Source organism: Rana temporaria, chromosome 10 (genome assembly GCF_905171775.1).
Source record: "Rana temporaria chromosome 10, aRanTem1.1, whole genome shotgun sequence".
Classification (NCBI taxonomy): Eukaryota; Metazoa; Chordata; class Amphibia; order Anura; family Ranidae; genus Rana; species Rana temporaria.
Window position 1 is genome coordinate 28,729,302 of NC_053498.1, and position 16,038 is coordinate 28,745,339.

A 16,038-nucleotide genomic window follows, 5' to 3' on the forward strand; every position below is an offset into this window, starting at 1 on the left:
TGAGCTAGGAATTTTGTTCTACACCTCTTGAGACAGTTGGCTATCGGCTGCAGTGGTGCTGATGTTTTGGATGGAGAGACATTCCATTATGGTGGAAAATTGTGTGATTGATGTGGACTATTTATTCTGTTCTTGAGTAAGAGACAATTGTGCACAATCTTCCTGCAATGTCTCCTAGTTTTTATATGGAATTAATATGGAGTTTATATGGATTTTTTTCTGTCCCTTGGGGGTCTGATGTATATCATCAAGACACTATTTAAAGTTTTTTTTTATCCTAATGCATTAAGAATAAAAAGCCTTTTGTGTGATCCCCATCTATGTCCACGAGTGTCTCGGCCATCCGGGACTCTCCGTCCTGATTGGCTGAGACACAACAGTGGAGCCATTTGCTCCTGCTGCTGTCAATCAAAAGTCGGTTAGCCAATCGGGAAAGAGGGGGCGGGCCGAACTGCAGCTCCATGTCTGAATGAACACAAAGAGCTGTGACTTTGGTGCCCAAATGACACGCTGCTTGCTGTGGGGTCACTCAATAGGAGGGAGGGGCAAGGAGCACCGAGGAGGATCTAGGCTGCTCTATGCCAATCCACTACACAGAGCAGGTAAGTATAACATAACGTGTCTTATTTTTATAGAACAAAAAATTACAATCGCTTTAACCTCTTAGGGGACTTCTATACTGTATTTTGTAATCAATTTTGTTTTTTATTTACTTTTCCTTCCCCACTTTCTTTTCTTCCTACCGCCATCACCTTGCCAAACACTGCAATAAAAAAATGCCACTCGTAATACAGTGGGTGATTTTTTTACCATCTTCCAATGAGGTCCCGGGGAACACTGAGTATTGCATGTGAGATGGCTCTACAGTATGGAAGTGTCAACCATTCTCAGTTGCAACATTGTTTACTTTTTGGCCCTGTTTGTTATACACTTTACGCTTTACACAACATATCAGAAGGAAGAGCTATTATTGACTCTAACAGTAGCCAGTCAGGCGCTCCCTTTTATTTTCCAATGCTGCATGGATACCATAGAAAATTACAATTGTTCTTCAAAAACACTTCTAAACTAGGCCCAATGTATGTTTTACTGATATTGCACTTACTCTATTACCCTCTGCCATACTGACTGAATTCTCTGCTTATAGTCATACAGGCCCAGGAAATCTCCGTCAATGACATGAAAACCGGTATCATTGGCCAGGAAATCGATTTGCCATGTACTATCAGCAGCAACGATCCCAACGTCCACGTCAGCCAGATAATGTGGGAAAAAGATGGCGACCACAAAAGAATAGCTGTTTACAGTCCTCAACATGGAACTCATATAGATGACCCAAACACTTATCAGCTGATTAAGCCGTCGCAAAGCAGCGCAACGCTCCGCATTTCATCAGTCAGTGCCAATAATGAAGGAGAATATTCTTGTGAAGTAACCCTCTTTCCTTCTGGTAACCGCAAGGCCACGACAAGACTGGCTGTCATAGGTAAACCATTGTGAGCACTGTACATTTTTAGTTTGTTTGAATCCCAGGTGAGGTCCCAAAAAATTAGATGTAGTAAGAAGCTAAATTTTCCAGCATGTTACATAAGTTGTGCAGCGTGGTTAGATATTCCGTATATACTTGAGTATAAGCCGTCCCGAATATCAGCTGAGGCACCTAATTTTACCACAAAAAAAAATGGGAAAACTTATTGACTCGAGTATAAGCCTAGGGTGTCCATCTGCATGCCTCACTGTGCCCATGCCTCACTGTGCCCAATCTCCCTACCTGATCTCCGGCGCTGTGTGACTAGTTTGACGTTTAACATTGGAGTCTATGGAAGGGATGCCCAGGTTTAAAAAAATCGGTGCTCCCCGGCCGTAGGTCCCATGGTCAACAAACTTTGCACACTTGTAGACGAAGAGTGGGACTACATGTGTGCCAAGTTTGAAGATGGACACAGACTCGAGTATAAGCTGAGGGGGGCATTTTCAGCACAAAAAAATGTGCTGAAAAACTCTGCTTATACTCGAGTATATACGGTAAGTGGTCAATTCTATAGGAACCACAGTTAGACCCACTAATCTCAGCAGTGGCGGCTGGTGCTAAAAAAATTTTTTCAGATGGTCATTTATTTCCCACCCACTAGAGACTTCAAAAACCCGAAACTAGTTATGGATGGTATTAAAGTATTGTATACTTTATAAATTCAAATTTTTTATGTTTTGCCCCTGGTGGCTATTTTCTAACCCAAATCTGGATGTGCTGAGCAAGGCATACGCATTCCTTTCCTCTTGATTTACTAAACCATCTTCACATTTCTTCTGACACGCACTTATTTTCCACCTTGCAGCTGTGCCGGAAAATTCTGCTGAGGCCAACACTGAGGCTACAGCAAATGGTGAAGCACAAACTGTAGCCACCTGCAGATCGTCCAGTGGGAGACCCCCGTCCCTCATCACATGGCAAACAAGTCTCCCTGGCAACGTTACCACCATCATGACCAATAACACAGATGGAACATACACAGTTGTTAGCCGATATGTACTGACGCCAACGTCGCAAGCTGACGGGATGCCCATCACATGTAACATCAACCACGAGTCAACAATGATTCCTATACCTTTGAAGCTGTCTGTGAAGTGTAAGTATAACTCAAGTCTTCCATTGTTTAATACATTCTCTCAACCAGGGTTCTGTCAAGTACTAGCAATTTCTGCCTCCCAGATAAGTAATCGCTGATGCCAGTGATCTTTTGGTCTATCTGTAAGGGGGTAACTAAAGACATTTACGCATATATTTTACATTTTTTATTTTTTTAGTAAATGTACCCTTAAAGGGGTTGTAAACCCTTTTTATTTTTTCACCTTAATCCATCCTATGCATTAAGGGGAAAAGGCTTCTAGCAGTCACCAGCCCCCCAGCCCCCTCGTTTTACTTGCCTGAGCTGTGGAATTCACTCGACAGAGATGCAATGTCCCTCTCTGCACGGGGTCCCGGCTCTTAATTGGATTGATGGCAGCGCAGCCATTGGCTCCCGCTGCTGTCGATCAAATCCATGACCCGGGGTCGAGTCCGGCATTCTGTGTTGATAGACGCAAATGCTGGACTCGGGCGCGCACCCGCAAGGTAACCGCCCAGGGATAAGCCTTGAGAGCCGTCGGGGGGAACCCCAGAAGTCGAGGATCAGGGCCACTCTGTGCAAAACCAGCTGCACAGTGGAAGTATGACATGACAGAAAACTCTCGGCTCTGGTCAGAGCCGCTATACCAACTATGCAAAGTTAGTATTGTTATCTCCCCCACTGAGCTATTGTGTTCTGACAAGGAGACAGCCCCCACGCACCAGAACACTCCGATCAGCTCTTTCTGCCATTGGTGGAGAGTGCTGATCTTTCTTCTCTCATTGTATATCACGCATGCATAGATGGAGAGAGAGAGATTTTGTATATACCGTAAATAAGTTTTATTATATAGCTTACCTGGCAGCCAGCACAGATAGACCCTCTAGCAGCTAGAAACAAATAGACCCCTCCCTCAACAGTAGATCTGTCCCGGCAACAATTGCCCTCCCCAGCAATATAAGGACCCACCAGCAACAAAAAACCTACCTACAACAATGGATTCCCCCAGTGACAATAGATCCCCCTGCACCCCATCACCCCTTGCAATTACATACATTCAGTGCTGATACTACGCTCCCCCACTTTCCCACTGAATAAAAAAAAAAAAAAAAAAAACCTTATAATACCTGTTACACAAGTGCAAAAGAAATGTGGTCATCTAGCCAGATATCTTATGAGCTAGTAACAGTCCAGAGGCAGAAAGTATAGGAAGTTATCAGTTGGCATTGTTCCCTGCCATCTCCACTGACTACAGAACACCTTTCCTTGTTATGGAGAAGAGAGTGATGTGTTATGTCATCCTAACTGTGTTAAGTATTTCTTACGTAGTCATTGTCCGGGGGTGACAATGCTGCTCAGTATAGTGGTTACTCTATGGCAGGAAGTGACCTAATTGTAGAAATAGGTTAAATTTAAAAGAAAAACTAGCGAAAAAAAAAAATGCAGCCACATCTGATGACTGGTAACTGTAACACTATACATTATTGTTCTTGGGTTTAGATACGCTATAATACAGTCGTACTTGTAGTAATTTTTTTTTTTTACTATGGGATTCATTTGTATGCAAGACATCCAGCCTACACTGGACAAGTCATGCAAAATAGTTGGTATCCAGCATCTGCAGTCCTATTAGTGGTATGCAGTTGCAGCGGATGCTACACCTGGTAAGTGCTGTCCATTCATGAATGCCAATGAAGGAAAAATCTATAGCGGGACCAACTTAACTCAAAAGATACTTAAGACCTTTATCGGTCTATTTCGCTGTTCTCTGCTTAATTACTTCTGAATGTGTAGCTTCCTGCAGAACCTCTAGTATAATTAAAAAGAAGATTATTGCTTCAAAAATAGAGATTTGTTGGAATAAGGACAGAAACCATTATTCATAGCAAAGCTGTCAAAAGTCATGCTGCATCCTAGAAGTTCATTTTTTATTTTTTCCCTAGTTCAGATCAGTTTGGCTATTACATAATGTGAAAGAAACCTAAAAAAAAAAAAAAAACTAAAAATAAGTGCACTCTGGGCTTTGATGCAGAATATTTGACCAATGATCTATACTGGTCCCTAACCTTGTGGGGCAATTTTCTTCCCTTTTCATGGCTAGTTACTCTTCTGGCTTCTGCAACTCATTTTATGCTGTTGGCATGGGAAGCATTGTATGTTTTAAGGTACAGTTGTGCTCAAAAGTTTGCATACCCTGGCAGACATTGAGAAATATTGGCATTAATATTGAAAATATGACCATGCCAACAGGGCTTTCACAAGGTTCCATTACCTTGTTACACAGGCTGTTTGACAGTTCTTTTTTGCTCCCCATGGCTCAGTATCTAGTCTGTTTAGTGCATTCACATGAGAGCTAACAAACTCCTTAACAATTTATACACGGACACTAATTGTGATTTAAAAAGCCACAGATGTGGTAAATTTACTTTTTTTTAAATGCCATTTTAACCCATGTGTGTCTGTACCAAGGCAAAACATTCCAAGGTATGTAAATGTGTGTTCAGGGCCGTTTGAAGGATTTCTGTTATTATAAATGAAAAAGGAGCCAAACAACTATGTAATAATAAATGGATTCATATGATCTTTAAATAAAAGTGTTTTTTTTTTTTTTTTTTTTTTTTTATACAATTTGTAAATATCTTCAATATTAATGCCAAAATGTCACAATTTCTGCCAGGGTGTGCAAACTTTTGAGCACAACTGTGTATGCAACCAATTGCCAAGATATCGTAGACTTCAACATGTTTTAAAAAAAAAATTTACTTTTTCAATATTTAATCTGTAACTTCTTTTTTTAATAAAAAAAAAAAAAAAAATTATATTATATTATATATTTTTTTAAACAAATAATTGGCGATGCTGCCATATAGATCCCTGTTCAGGCACTTCTGTTGTAGATTTCTCTGACATGGTCTCCCAAGTCCACAGAAAAGTTCTATCACTTCAGCACTCACACAGTCGTACATCCAATGTTGTCACAACCAGGGCTGTGGAGTCGGTAGATAAATGTTTTGACTCCTAAATGTTCCGACAATCTAAATTTAGTAGGAGTCGGTGCATTGTTTGCTGACTCCAACTCCAGGTACCCAAAATTTCCTCCGACTCCACAACCCGTAATGCTAAATCCGATGCTGCTCTCCTCAAGTGGGGTCCCTTTCGAAAAAAACTGTAAAAAGCCACAGGAGGACGCAAGCCCCTAATTCATAACCACCACCACCAACTTGTATTAAATATAAAAGCAAATAAGATACTGATGAAAGCATAAGATTGGGGGGGGGGGAAAGCACATCAAAAGACAACTCCAGCTTCGGGCGATGCTATATATGCTGCGTTTGGAAGGCTGACGCGTTTGTAGAGATATGCCCCCCTTGCACTGTTCTCGTTATTGGGAAATATGCCAAGACAAATGGCCTGGAGCCAATGCTGGAATGCATGTATGTTAACCTGGAAGGGGTAGATTTACTAAAACTGCAGAGTGCAAAATCTGGTTCAGCTGTGCATAGAAACCAATAAGCTCCCAGAATTTTGTCAAAGCTTAAGGGCCCTTTCACACGTACGGACCGTATGTCCGCATTTTCATCCGTCTGTTTGCGGATGAAAACGGGACATACATGAGTCCCTATGTGATTACTGGTGTCCGCTGACACCCGTAATTTGTCCGCCTCCCCAAAGATCCGCATTTGCAGACGGAAGAAATCGTGCCCTTTCACATGGAGCGGATCACTAATGATCCGCTCCGTGTCCGCAAAGCTCAGCGGGGATCCTCCATAAAATCGCCACTGAGCTGGCAGCGGACAGGGCGGTCCCCGCACACTGTGCAGGGACCGCCCTGTTTTTCCTCCGCTCTCCCCTATGGGGGATCAGAGGAACACGGACGGTATGTCCGCGTTCATCCGATCCGGCAGACGGAAGAAAAATAGGGTTTTCTTCCGTCCGCAAATGCGGAGCTTTGCGGAGGCGGACCAATTCCGGGTGTCAGCGGATGTTGATCCGCTGACACCCGTAATCACATAGGGACCCATGTATGTCCCGTTTTCATCCGCAAATGGACGGATGAAAATGCGGACATACGGTCCGTACGTGTGAAAGGGCCCTAATTGAACAAGCTGAAGTTGGAAGCTGATTGGCTACCATGCACAGCTGCACCAGATCTTGCACTCTCCGGTTATAGTAAATCAACCTGAAGCATCTAGGAGACCACCCGTGTTAAAATTCCCCAAAAATATGTAAAAACGGTATTTCACTGTCATTCAGTTAAAGCCCATTTAGACTGTGTTGAGTTAATGCAATGCGTTATTGTACATCAAGAAGCATTATTCATTTAGAATGAGCTGCCACTGAACCTTAACGCACTTAAAAAATGCATCAGCACACCAATGCAAAATTGATGGCACAGTAATGCAGCTCACGGATGATCATGCATTAACTCGATGCATAAGTGTGAATGGGCCCTTGGGGTTTACATGTACTTTAACTTCACTTATATAAGTCTTCTCTCTTTAACTTCCTGAACTGATTTAATTTTCTTGCAGATCCCCCTGAGGTTACGGTTGAAGGATTTGATGATAACTGGCATTTAAAACGTAATGGCGTCTTTCTAACATGCAGTGCTAAAGGCAATCCCCCTCCTACATCGTATAAATGGAAAACGTGAGTATGGATGGGTAAAGACCTACTAAATGCTCAAGTGTGGTCTGCCTATAGCCAAGGTCGATCTACACGAAGGCCTAAAGGCAATAAATGCCCATATGGACTGGGATCAGTTTTCAAACGCTGAAGCAATAGCCAGTATTAAGCAGATTTATCTTCAAAAGGCACGAATTGTTCTTTTCAAAGCATGGGATGGACCAAATTGCTCATATCAGAACATTGCCACTGACTCATAGAAGAGTCTGCTAAAACTTCAAAAGGAAAATGACTCGATCTCTTAAGGCAAAATGAGATTCAGCAAACTAGTCAGCCCCCTACCACCTCCCTGTGGTTTGTGTGCAGGTGAATAGTCAAAGGGCAGCTTGGGTGGGGAATAACTGGTTTGCTGAGTTCTGCTCGTTCATCAGCATTATAAGCTTTTACAGGAAAACAAATATGATGACGAGCAGATGAAGTTCTGGTTTAAAAAGAATCAGTACTTTGTCTGTAGAGGAAATGGTACCACATTCAGTTAACCTCTGCACCTCCACATACTCATTTACATTTTAGTGCCCTGCTGCTCCATTTGGCCATCAATAGGTAAGACTTGGAGCTGTTTGCTCCTGGTAGCCAAGGAAGATGGTAGTTAAGGGAACTTGTTGCTTGGCCTATACCAGGGATATGTAGTTGACAGACCTCCAGCTGTCGCAAAACTACAAGTCCCATCATGCCTCTGGGTGTTATGCTTGTGGCTGTCAGTCTTGCTATTCCTCATGGGACTTGTAGTTCTACAACGGCTGGAGGTCCACTAATTGCATATCCCTGGCCTATACACTTTAACTCAACCCAATGCATCAATATCGGTAAATGTTTTGGCTGTTTCCTCATCCTTATGTGGTAATGGTACCTAAAGAGTAGGGATGTGCTCGGGTGTTTTTTCGGATCCTTGTGTGAACCCACTGGCGCAAGCCCGCCAGGAAGCTGTCGCCGTACTGGGCCAATTGTAGGTGTCCAAGGCATTCCCCACCCCACAGGTGCACATATATGAGCCCATTGTATGCATGCAGCTGCAGATTGTTCCAGTACAGGTGATCGCTTCCCGGGTGGCTTGCTCAGGTGGATTCCATCTAGGACAGATATTCTCAACCAGGGTTTTGTGGAACCCTAGTGTTCCTCCAGAAGTCACAGGATATCCTTGAAAAGAACAAGGAGAAGCACACCGCTCCAGGCACAATCGGGTTCAAGGTAGATCACAGGTGCAGACTTCGGCTCACCACCGTGGAAGACGAATAAAGCAAGAAATTGGTCGCACACTGGAACTCCAACTTATCTTGATGTCCTCTTTATTGTCCAAAGGGTCAGACGGATACAGACAATGGTAACCATTGCCTGTATCTGTCTGACCCTTTCGATAATAAAGATGACATCAAGATTAGTTGGAGTTCCAGTGTGCGACCAATTTCTTGTTTTATTAGGATATCCTTGAGCTGTGACTGACCTTCTATCTGATGGTGCCTACCAGGGGCGGACTGACCATTGGGACTCTCAGGCACTGCCCGAGGGCCCCATGCCACTAGGGGGCCCCATCAGGGTTGCCAGGCTCAGGAAACCAGGGACAGTATGTAAAAATGTGTTGTTTTTAGATCTGTCCCTGATATGTCCGAAACCAACATGCTTTTGATGTGAAAATCCCGAGATTTTAGCTGCCCCGCCTCTGCACTGCCTCCTGGCGTGGTGGCCATCTGTAAGCCCAGGGGCCCCAAAATCTTCTATTGCCCGGGGGCACCATGAGTTGTCAGTCCGCCCCTGGTGCCTACATAATTCTGGGACCAATGCCACTTGGAAAAAACAGCTGTGTGAAATTTATCATCTTTTTAGCTGTCTGTAGAGGTTGTATTCTGACCACTACTGTAATTGTACCCACTGACCAGCTAAGAATTGGTTTTAGCAGGGTTTCCCCGAGGCCTGGCATTTTATTTCAAGGGTTCCTCTGGAGTAAAAAGGATGAGAAGCTGATCTAGGATCTGAAAATGCCTGAGATAAAGAGGTTCTAAAAAAAAAATTCTGTATGCTTTTGTTTCCTCAGATTCGATGATTCCCCTTTTCCATCCACTGTCCGGGTAAAGGAAAATATTTTGTATGTGGACGAAGTGGACGAGAGAGTAAACCGTTCATTTTTGTGCGAGGTCACCAATGCTCTTGGGAGCAGAGCCTACCGCCAGGATGTCATTGTGAGAGGTAAATGAGTGCATTGTGTGGAACTGCATGTGCGGCTGGTATGGTGTGGCTGTGTAGCATTGCTAAGCATTGACAATCTTGCACCAATCATATCCTTCTGGAGACAAAATGGCTTCTCTTCAGCAAATCACAGCGCTGACAATTCATACATACATTCGCTTAGCTTCTAGTAGACATCAAGCTCCATTGATCAGACTTGATGCTATCATTCATCCTTCGTCTACTGGTTTCATGTTTCCCATTAATATGATTGTGTGTCAGATGACACATGGCTCTATAAAATTGTCATGCCCCAAAGAACTGAAGTGCCATTTTGTCAAAGACCATCAGTTGAAGAATGATAGCCATTTTTAAACCCTCCTGCATGACTTGGCACAGCACTTTCTCACTGACCTTTTGGGTCATAATACATGGACTGGAAAGCTGTGCTCTGCATGATTCCTTGCATGTAGCTCCTGTAAATCAATGACGGATTGTCATGGAACCCAAAATATAATTTGCCCTTTATAGCTTCCTCCATTAAATGGAACTGTAAAATAGACTGAATATAGAACACTTTTAACATAATTGAGCGATTTGCTTTAATTTATACCTGTTCAGCTTGGTTGTCCTCATAAGGTGAAATTTGGCCTTCATGAAATTGTTGCCTGCAGATATAGTATAGGTGATTGTACAAGCCTTTCTGGTTTATATTTCTACAAGACCAGCAGTTTGTTTCTGTTATCAAACTGGAGTATAAAATCTGATTTGTGTTTAGTGGTAATATTTTTTAGGCATGTTTGAGGAGTGGACAGCAACAAGCAGAGGCGTATGTAGTGAAAATGGCGCCTATGGCAAGCACTAAAACTGCGCCCCTGTCGAAACATTTAAAAACCCATCTTTCAGATAACCTTAAAAAAACAAACCGCTAACAAAACTAGTGATATTTATCATCCCTTGTGATACCTTGGGTAGTGACATATCCTCTTTATGGAGGAATCTGGGGTTTATTAGTCCCCTGATCCCTCCTCTGCCCTCCAAGGCCAGGTAAATGCAGAACCAATACTGGAAGTGATGAAATCTTCATCACTCAAGGCCTCAATTTTCAGAGGAGAGGAAGAAACGGATGTTCCTCCTTCTTTGTGCGCTGCCAATCCGACCAGATGGAATGGGAGAGCCTGGGAGAACAGGGGAGGGCTGTGGCTGAACGCAGCAGGGATAGCTCTGCCATAGTCCATTAGCAAAGGTGCTGAAAAGGAGATCTTGTCTATGCTCGGGAGGAGGGAAGAAGAGACCCTCAGACCATGGTAAGTGCCTAGCCACTCAACAGCGCCTATATGGCACTTGCCATGGCTGCCGTACCCTAGATACGCCACTGACAACAAGGTCTCTGCAGGAAAAGTGCTAAAAATGGAACTACAGAAATCTTTATTTGACGTGTCCGTGTTGGAGAGACTTCCACTCAGTTCCTGCCCTGATGACATTGGTCACCAAGACAGGAATCAAGTGGGAGAAACAGACAGATATAAAAGCCAGACTGGTGACATGAATGAGTAAAATCTAATTTTACAATCGGTTTTCCAGTCTTCACCCTATTTATTATCACTATCTAAGCCCTGAGGAATAACCACTGAAATCCACTCATTTTTTGTTTTTCTTCTAAACTTTCTTAATGCAAAATTAAAAGTTTACAGGACTTACACAATTTGGGCCAGTTTCAGGTAGGGAGCGCGTAACTCTGTGCGGGCGTGGCGTAGCGTATCCTATTTACGCTACGCCTCCGCAACTTTGACAGGCAAGTGCATTATTCACAAAGCACTTGCTCCGTAAGTTGCGGCGGCGTAGCGTAAATTGGCCGGCGTAAGCCCGCCTAATTCAAATCTGTAAGATGTGGGCATGTTTTATGCAAAATCATCGTCAACCCACGTAAATGGCGCATGCGCCGTCCATGAAAGTATCCCAGTGCGAATGCTCCAAATTAACCCGCAAAAAGCCAATGCTTTCGACGTCAACGTAAATTACGCCCAGCCCTATTCGCAAACGACTTGCGCAAACTACGTAATCGACGGAGAATTCAACGCTGGCCCGACGTCCATACTTAACATTGGCTGCTCCTCCTATAGCAGGGGTAACTTTACGCTGGAAAAAGCCTTACTTAAACGGCGTATCTGTATTGCGACGGCCGGGCGTACGTTCGTGAATAGGCGTATCTAGCTGATTTACATATTCTAGGCGTAAATCAGTGTACACGCCACTAGCGGCCAGCGTAAATCAGTGTACACGCCCCTAGCGGCCAGCGTAAATATGCAGTTAAGATACGACGGCGTAGGAGACTTACGCTGGTCGTATCTTAGACAAATTCTGGCGTATCTGATTCTTTGAATCGGGCGCCAAGATACGACGCCTCACACTCAGAGATACGACGGCGTATCTCCTACCTGAATCTGGCCCTGAATGTGGAGCTTATCCTCTCCACACCTCAGAGGCTCTAGCATCCTAGAACCGGGGTCTTCACACTTTCTGAACAAAGGGCTAGTTTACTATCCTTGAGGCTTTAGGGGGGCCAGACTGTGTGCAGTGGGATTAGAAAGTGCCCAGTTATTGGTTTTAGTGGAAGGAATTGTGCCCTATTGTTGGCATCAGTAGGAGGACTGGTGCCCCATTGGTGTCTATGGGATGAATGGTGACGCATCATTGGTCAGTGGTCAGTGCCTCAAGGGCAAGCAAAGGGCCACATCCGGCCCGCAGTTTGGAGAACACTCCAGCATGTATGTCAACCCCCCCCCCCCCCCCCATTCGGTGTATTCCACTGAGGGTGCAGGTCAGGCTTTTGGTCCGCCCTGACTTCATGTAATCCACAGAACGAGTAGAGGAAAAAAATGTATTTATTCCTTCCTCTGGGTATAGAAATCTGTAAATGGATGTTTTTTTCTTTTTTTGGTTGAACTCGATGGGCTTGTGTCCTTTTTCACTTTTAATTATGTTATTTACTATACTACAAAAACACTAACCATTAGCATTCAATTTAGATAGCATTGTCTATAGCAGCGCAAACCTTCCACTGCAGGTATTTCAAACCAGAATTAGCTGTTAATCCACACCAGCCTTGTATAGTCCATTTAGTATGGGTGATCTGGCACCAGGAGAAGATGATAAAATCAAGGTCTCATCATAACACAGCTATAGAAGGAATATGCTCAATGGAATGCAGGACTCTGTGGACTCTGGTGCTTTCCAGCTTTTAAAAAAAGGAGGGGAGATGGTTCAATTATCTCCACAATAAACAACTGCTCTGTTCAACAATGCACAACTTCGAATTGGCTTCTATTCAAAGTTAGCGCTATCCACAATGGACAAATGCTTTTGCACGCTATCCTTTCATCATGTAGCCAGCAGTATAAATGTAGCAATTCAGTAGATTCTCTATTCAGCAACAAAAAAATTGGCCTCTGTATTACATTTAGTAGTATTATTATTTATTATTATTATTATTATTATTATTATTATTAGGTGCTATGTATGCCATTTGAATTTTAGTTTCTTAACATTTATACCCCAGCGCTTGCAGTTTTCAGCTTTCAATGCTCCTGGCTCTTGTTCTCTTAGTGCCGTTTCATAGAAAAGAGTTAACTTTTGAAAGTTCCGTCTCCTTGTCTTGGAGATTGGAGGAGCAGGGTGAATACCTTACCATCCTTGGCTATGGAGCTGTGTGTTTCTATTGATACACACAGTGTAAGAAGGCACAACTTTTAGCCCTTGCATGCAAGGGTAGCTTCAAAGCATGCTGCAAGAAAAAGGGAGCATGACACCGGAAACCTGGAGCAGTGGCTTTGGCACCAGGATAAAAAGATAAAGAAGCTGCATACGCAGTAAATCAACTGCTTATAAATACTGAGGGGGTAATACAATTTTAAGGTAGCTTGTACATCATTCATATTGGGTGATCTGATTCAGAGCTGCAAAACCACACGCAATTGTCATGCAATAGCTGCAAATTGAAGCCAGTCTATAATTTGGCTCTGTGGACAGTCAATCGGTATGAAAAGCCATGCTATCAACCGCTAATAATGGCAAAGTTCTGATCTGCTAAGGGTGTCCTGGGCAGAGGCGGCTCGTTAGGCAGTCGCTCAAGGCCTCACACTCACAGGAGCCTTGTGGCCGCCTAATTTGCCTCTGCTTAATCACTGTGTGCTAGATCCGTGCAACTTTCTGCAGCCATTTTTATTTGCTTGAATTTTGTTACCCATTATGGGCACGAATTGGGCCCCCGTGTCTAAGTTTTGCTCAAGGCCTCACAAAGCCTAGAGCCCCCTCTGGTCCTGGGATTTATGTCTGTAGTTAGTCCCTCAAAGAAGACCCCAGACAATACAATCCAGTATTGAATATATAAACAATTTTAAGGCATGTAAAAGAAATGGGGGAAAAATGTTCCTATTTGTGGGATTTGGACAACATAGTCGTCATTACCTAGAAATTAAGTCCAAGGTTAAAGCATGCCATGCCAAAGGGAAGGTTTCCATTTTTGCAAGCCCTATGCCCCCCTACCCAACACAAAAAGCCATATGATCTCATCACTAGGCTTTGGGGGGAAAAAACACTATCCCTTCTATCCGGTAATGGTTGGAGGAACTCAATGCAGCTATGTAGATATAAGATCTAAGGACCACTTGACGCGATAGGTATCCAACCTTTGTGCAAATATGTTTAACCTGGATTTTCTACATCTCCCAAACTTCAACCATTTCTCTGAAGATCTCTTGTCTGGGCCCACAGTAATTGCAAAATGCGTTTGATGGGATCTTGGTTGTGGGCACCCACCCTACCACTTCTTCTTCTCCAAGCCCCCTTTTTTTTTCCCTTGCTCCTCTCTGCTCTTCACTGGCTCCCTCTCAACTTAGATGGCCCTCAGAATAGGCCTAAGAAGGACTAACTCTTAGGATGCCCCAGCCCACTTCCTACTTCCTTGGCTATATAGTGTAACCTTGGATTACGAGCATAATCCATTCCAGGAGAATGCTTGTAATCCGAAGTACTTGCATATCAAAAAGTTTCCCCATAGAAGTCAATGGAAACAAAGATAATTTGACTTCTATTGCATGCAATACATCATGTAGCCAGAGGTGGGGGGGCACCGTAGAGACTCGGAAATGCTTGGAGACAGCTCGGCTGAACTCGGGAAAGACTCTGAGTATTTGGTAGGTGACCTGTACTATTGTACAGGTCACATACTATTGTATGGGGCAATGTTTTATGTCAGATCTATGTCTTTGATGGTTAACTCTGCAAACTTTATTGATAAAAAAAAAAATCTTACTCTGCACTGTAATGTCCTGGGAGGCCCAAGTGATATCTCCCTGCTTGAGTGCATTCTTGTGGGATTTGGCCTCCCAAGGTATTTTTTTATTTTTTTTCCCCCAATTGTGTTTTGTAAAGTAGGGGCTTGCAAAAGATGGACCTTCCATTTCTGCATCACTGGTTAGAGCTCTTAAATGTTTTAATGAGCAGACAAAGGAATGTTTTTTTATATAGGATGGCCACAAGGGCCTGCCATTTGTGTTGGAAAAGCAGGGGCTTGCATTAAATCCTTCTGCATCCACCTGGTTGGAGCTCTCAAATGTTCTGTTGAGCAGATAAGAGCACATCCATGTTGGATCGTTGTGATGCCTTCTATGCTCCCCTAGGCCACAAGGGCCGGACTGTACACATACAGTACAGACCAAAAGTTTGGACACACCTTCTCATTCAAAGAGTTTTCTTTATTTTCATGACTATGAAAATTGTAAATTCACACTGAAAGGCATCAAAGCTATGAATTAACACATGTGGAATTATACATAACAAAAAAGTGTGAAACAACTGAAAATATATTTCATATTCTAGGTTCTTCAAAGTAGCCACCTTTTTCTTTGTTTACTGCTTGGCACACTCTTGGCATTCTCTTGATGAGCTTCAAGAGGTAGTCACCTGGCGCAGCACCCCATCACTCTCCTTCTTGGTCAAATAGCCCTTACACAGCCTGAAGGTGTGTTTGGGGTCATTGTCCTGTTGAAAAATAAATGATGGTCCAACTAAACACAAACCGGATGGAATAGCATGCCGCTGCAATATGCTGTGGTAGCCATGCTGGTTCAGTATGCCTTCAATTTTGAATAAAATCCCAACAGTGTCACCAGCAAAGCACCCCCACACCATCACACCTCCTCCTCCATGCTTCACAGTGGGAACCAGGCATGTAGAGTCCATCAGTTCACCTTTTCTGCGTCGCACAAAGACACGGGGGTTGGAACCAAAGATCTCAAGTTTGGACTCATCAGACCAAAGCACAGATTTCCACTGGTCTAATGTCCATTCCTTGTGTTCTTTAGCCCAAGCAAGTCTCTTCTGCTTGTTGCCTTTCTTTAGCAGTGGTTTCCTAGCAGATATTCTACCATAAGGGGCTGATTCACACAGTCTCCTCTTAACAGTTCTAGAGATGTGTCTGCTGCAAAAGGTGGCTACTTAAAGAACCTAGAATATGAAATATATTTTCAGTTGTTTTAGGCTCCATTCACACCTAGGCGTATTGTCGCCTGTAGCGCGACGCTAT

General features: G+C 43.4%; 1 protein-coding gene across 2 annotated transcripts in view; it reads left to right on the plus strand.

The window, feature by feature from the left end:
- Window positions 1–16,038, plus strand: part of NECTIN2 (nectin cell adhesion molecule 2) — a 161,758-nt gene that overhangs the window by 49,789 nt on the left and 95,931 nt on the right. For both annotated transcript variants that reach the window (XM_040327457.1, XM_040327456.1), the window contains exons 2-5: window positions 1,148–1,486; window positions 2,337–2,627; window positions 7,139–7,256; window positions 9,322–9,473. In XM_040327457.1, coding sequence (XP_040183391.1) covers window positions 1,148–1,486; window positions 2,337–2,627; window positions 7,139–7,256; window positions 9,322–9,473 — 900 coding nt within the window. The remainder of the gene's footprint in view (window positions 1–1,147; window positions 1,487–2,336; window positions 2,628–7,138; window positions 7,257–9,321; window positions 9,474–16,038) is intronic.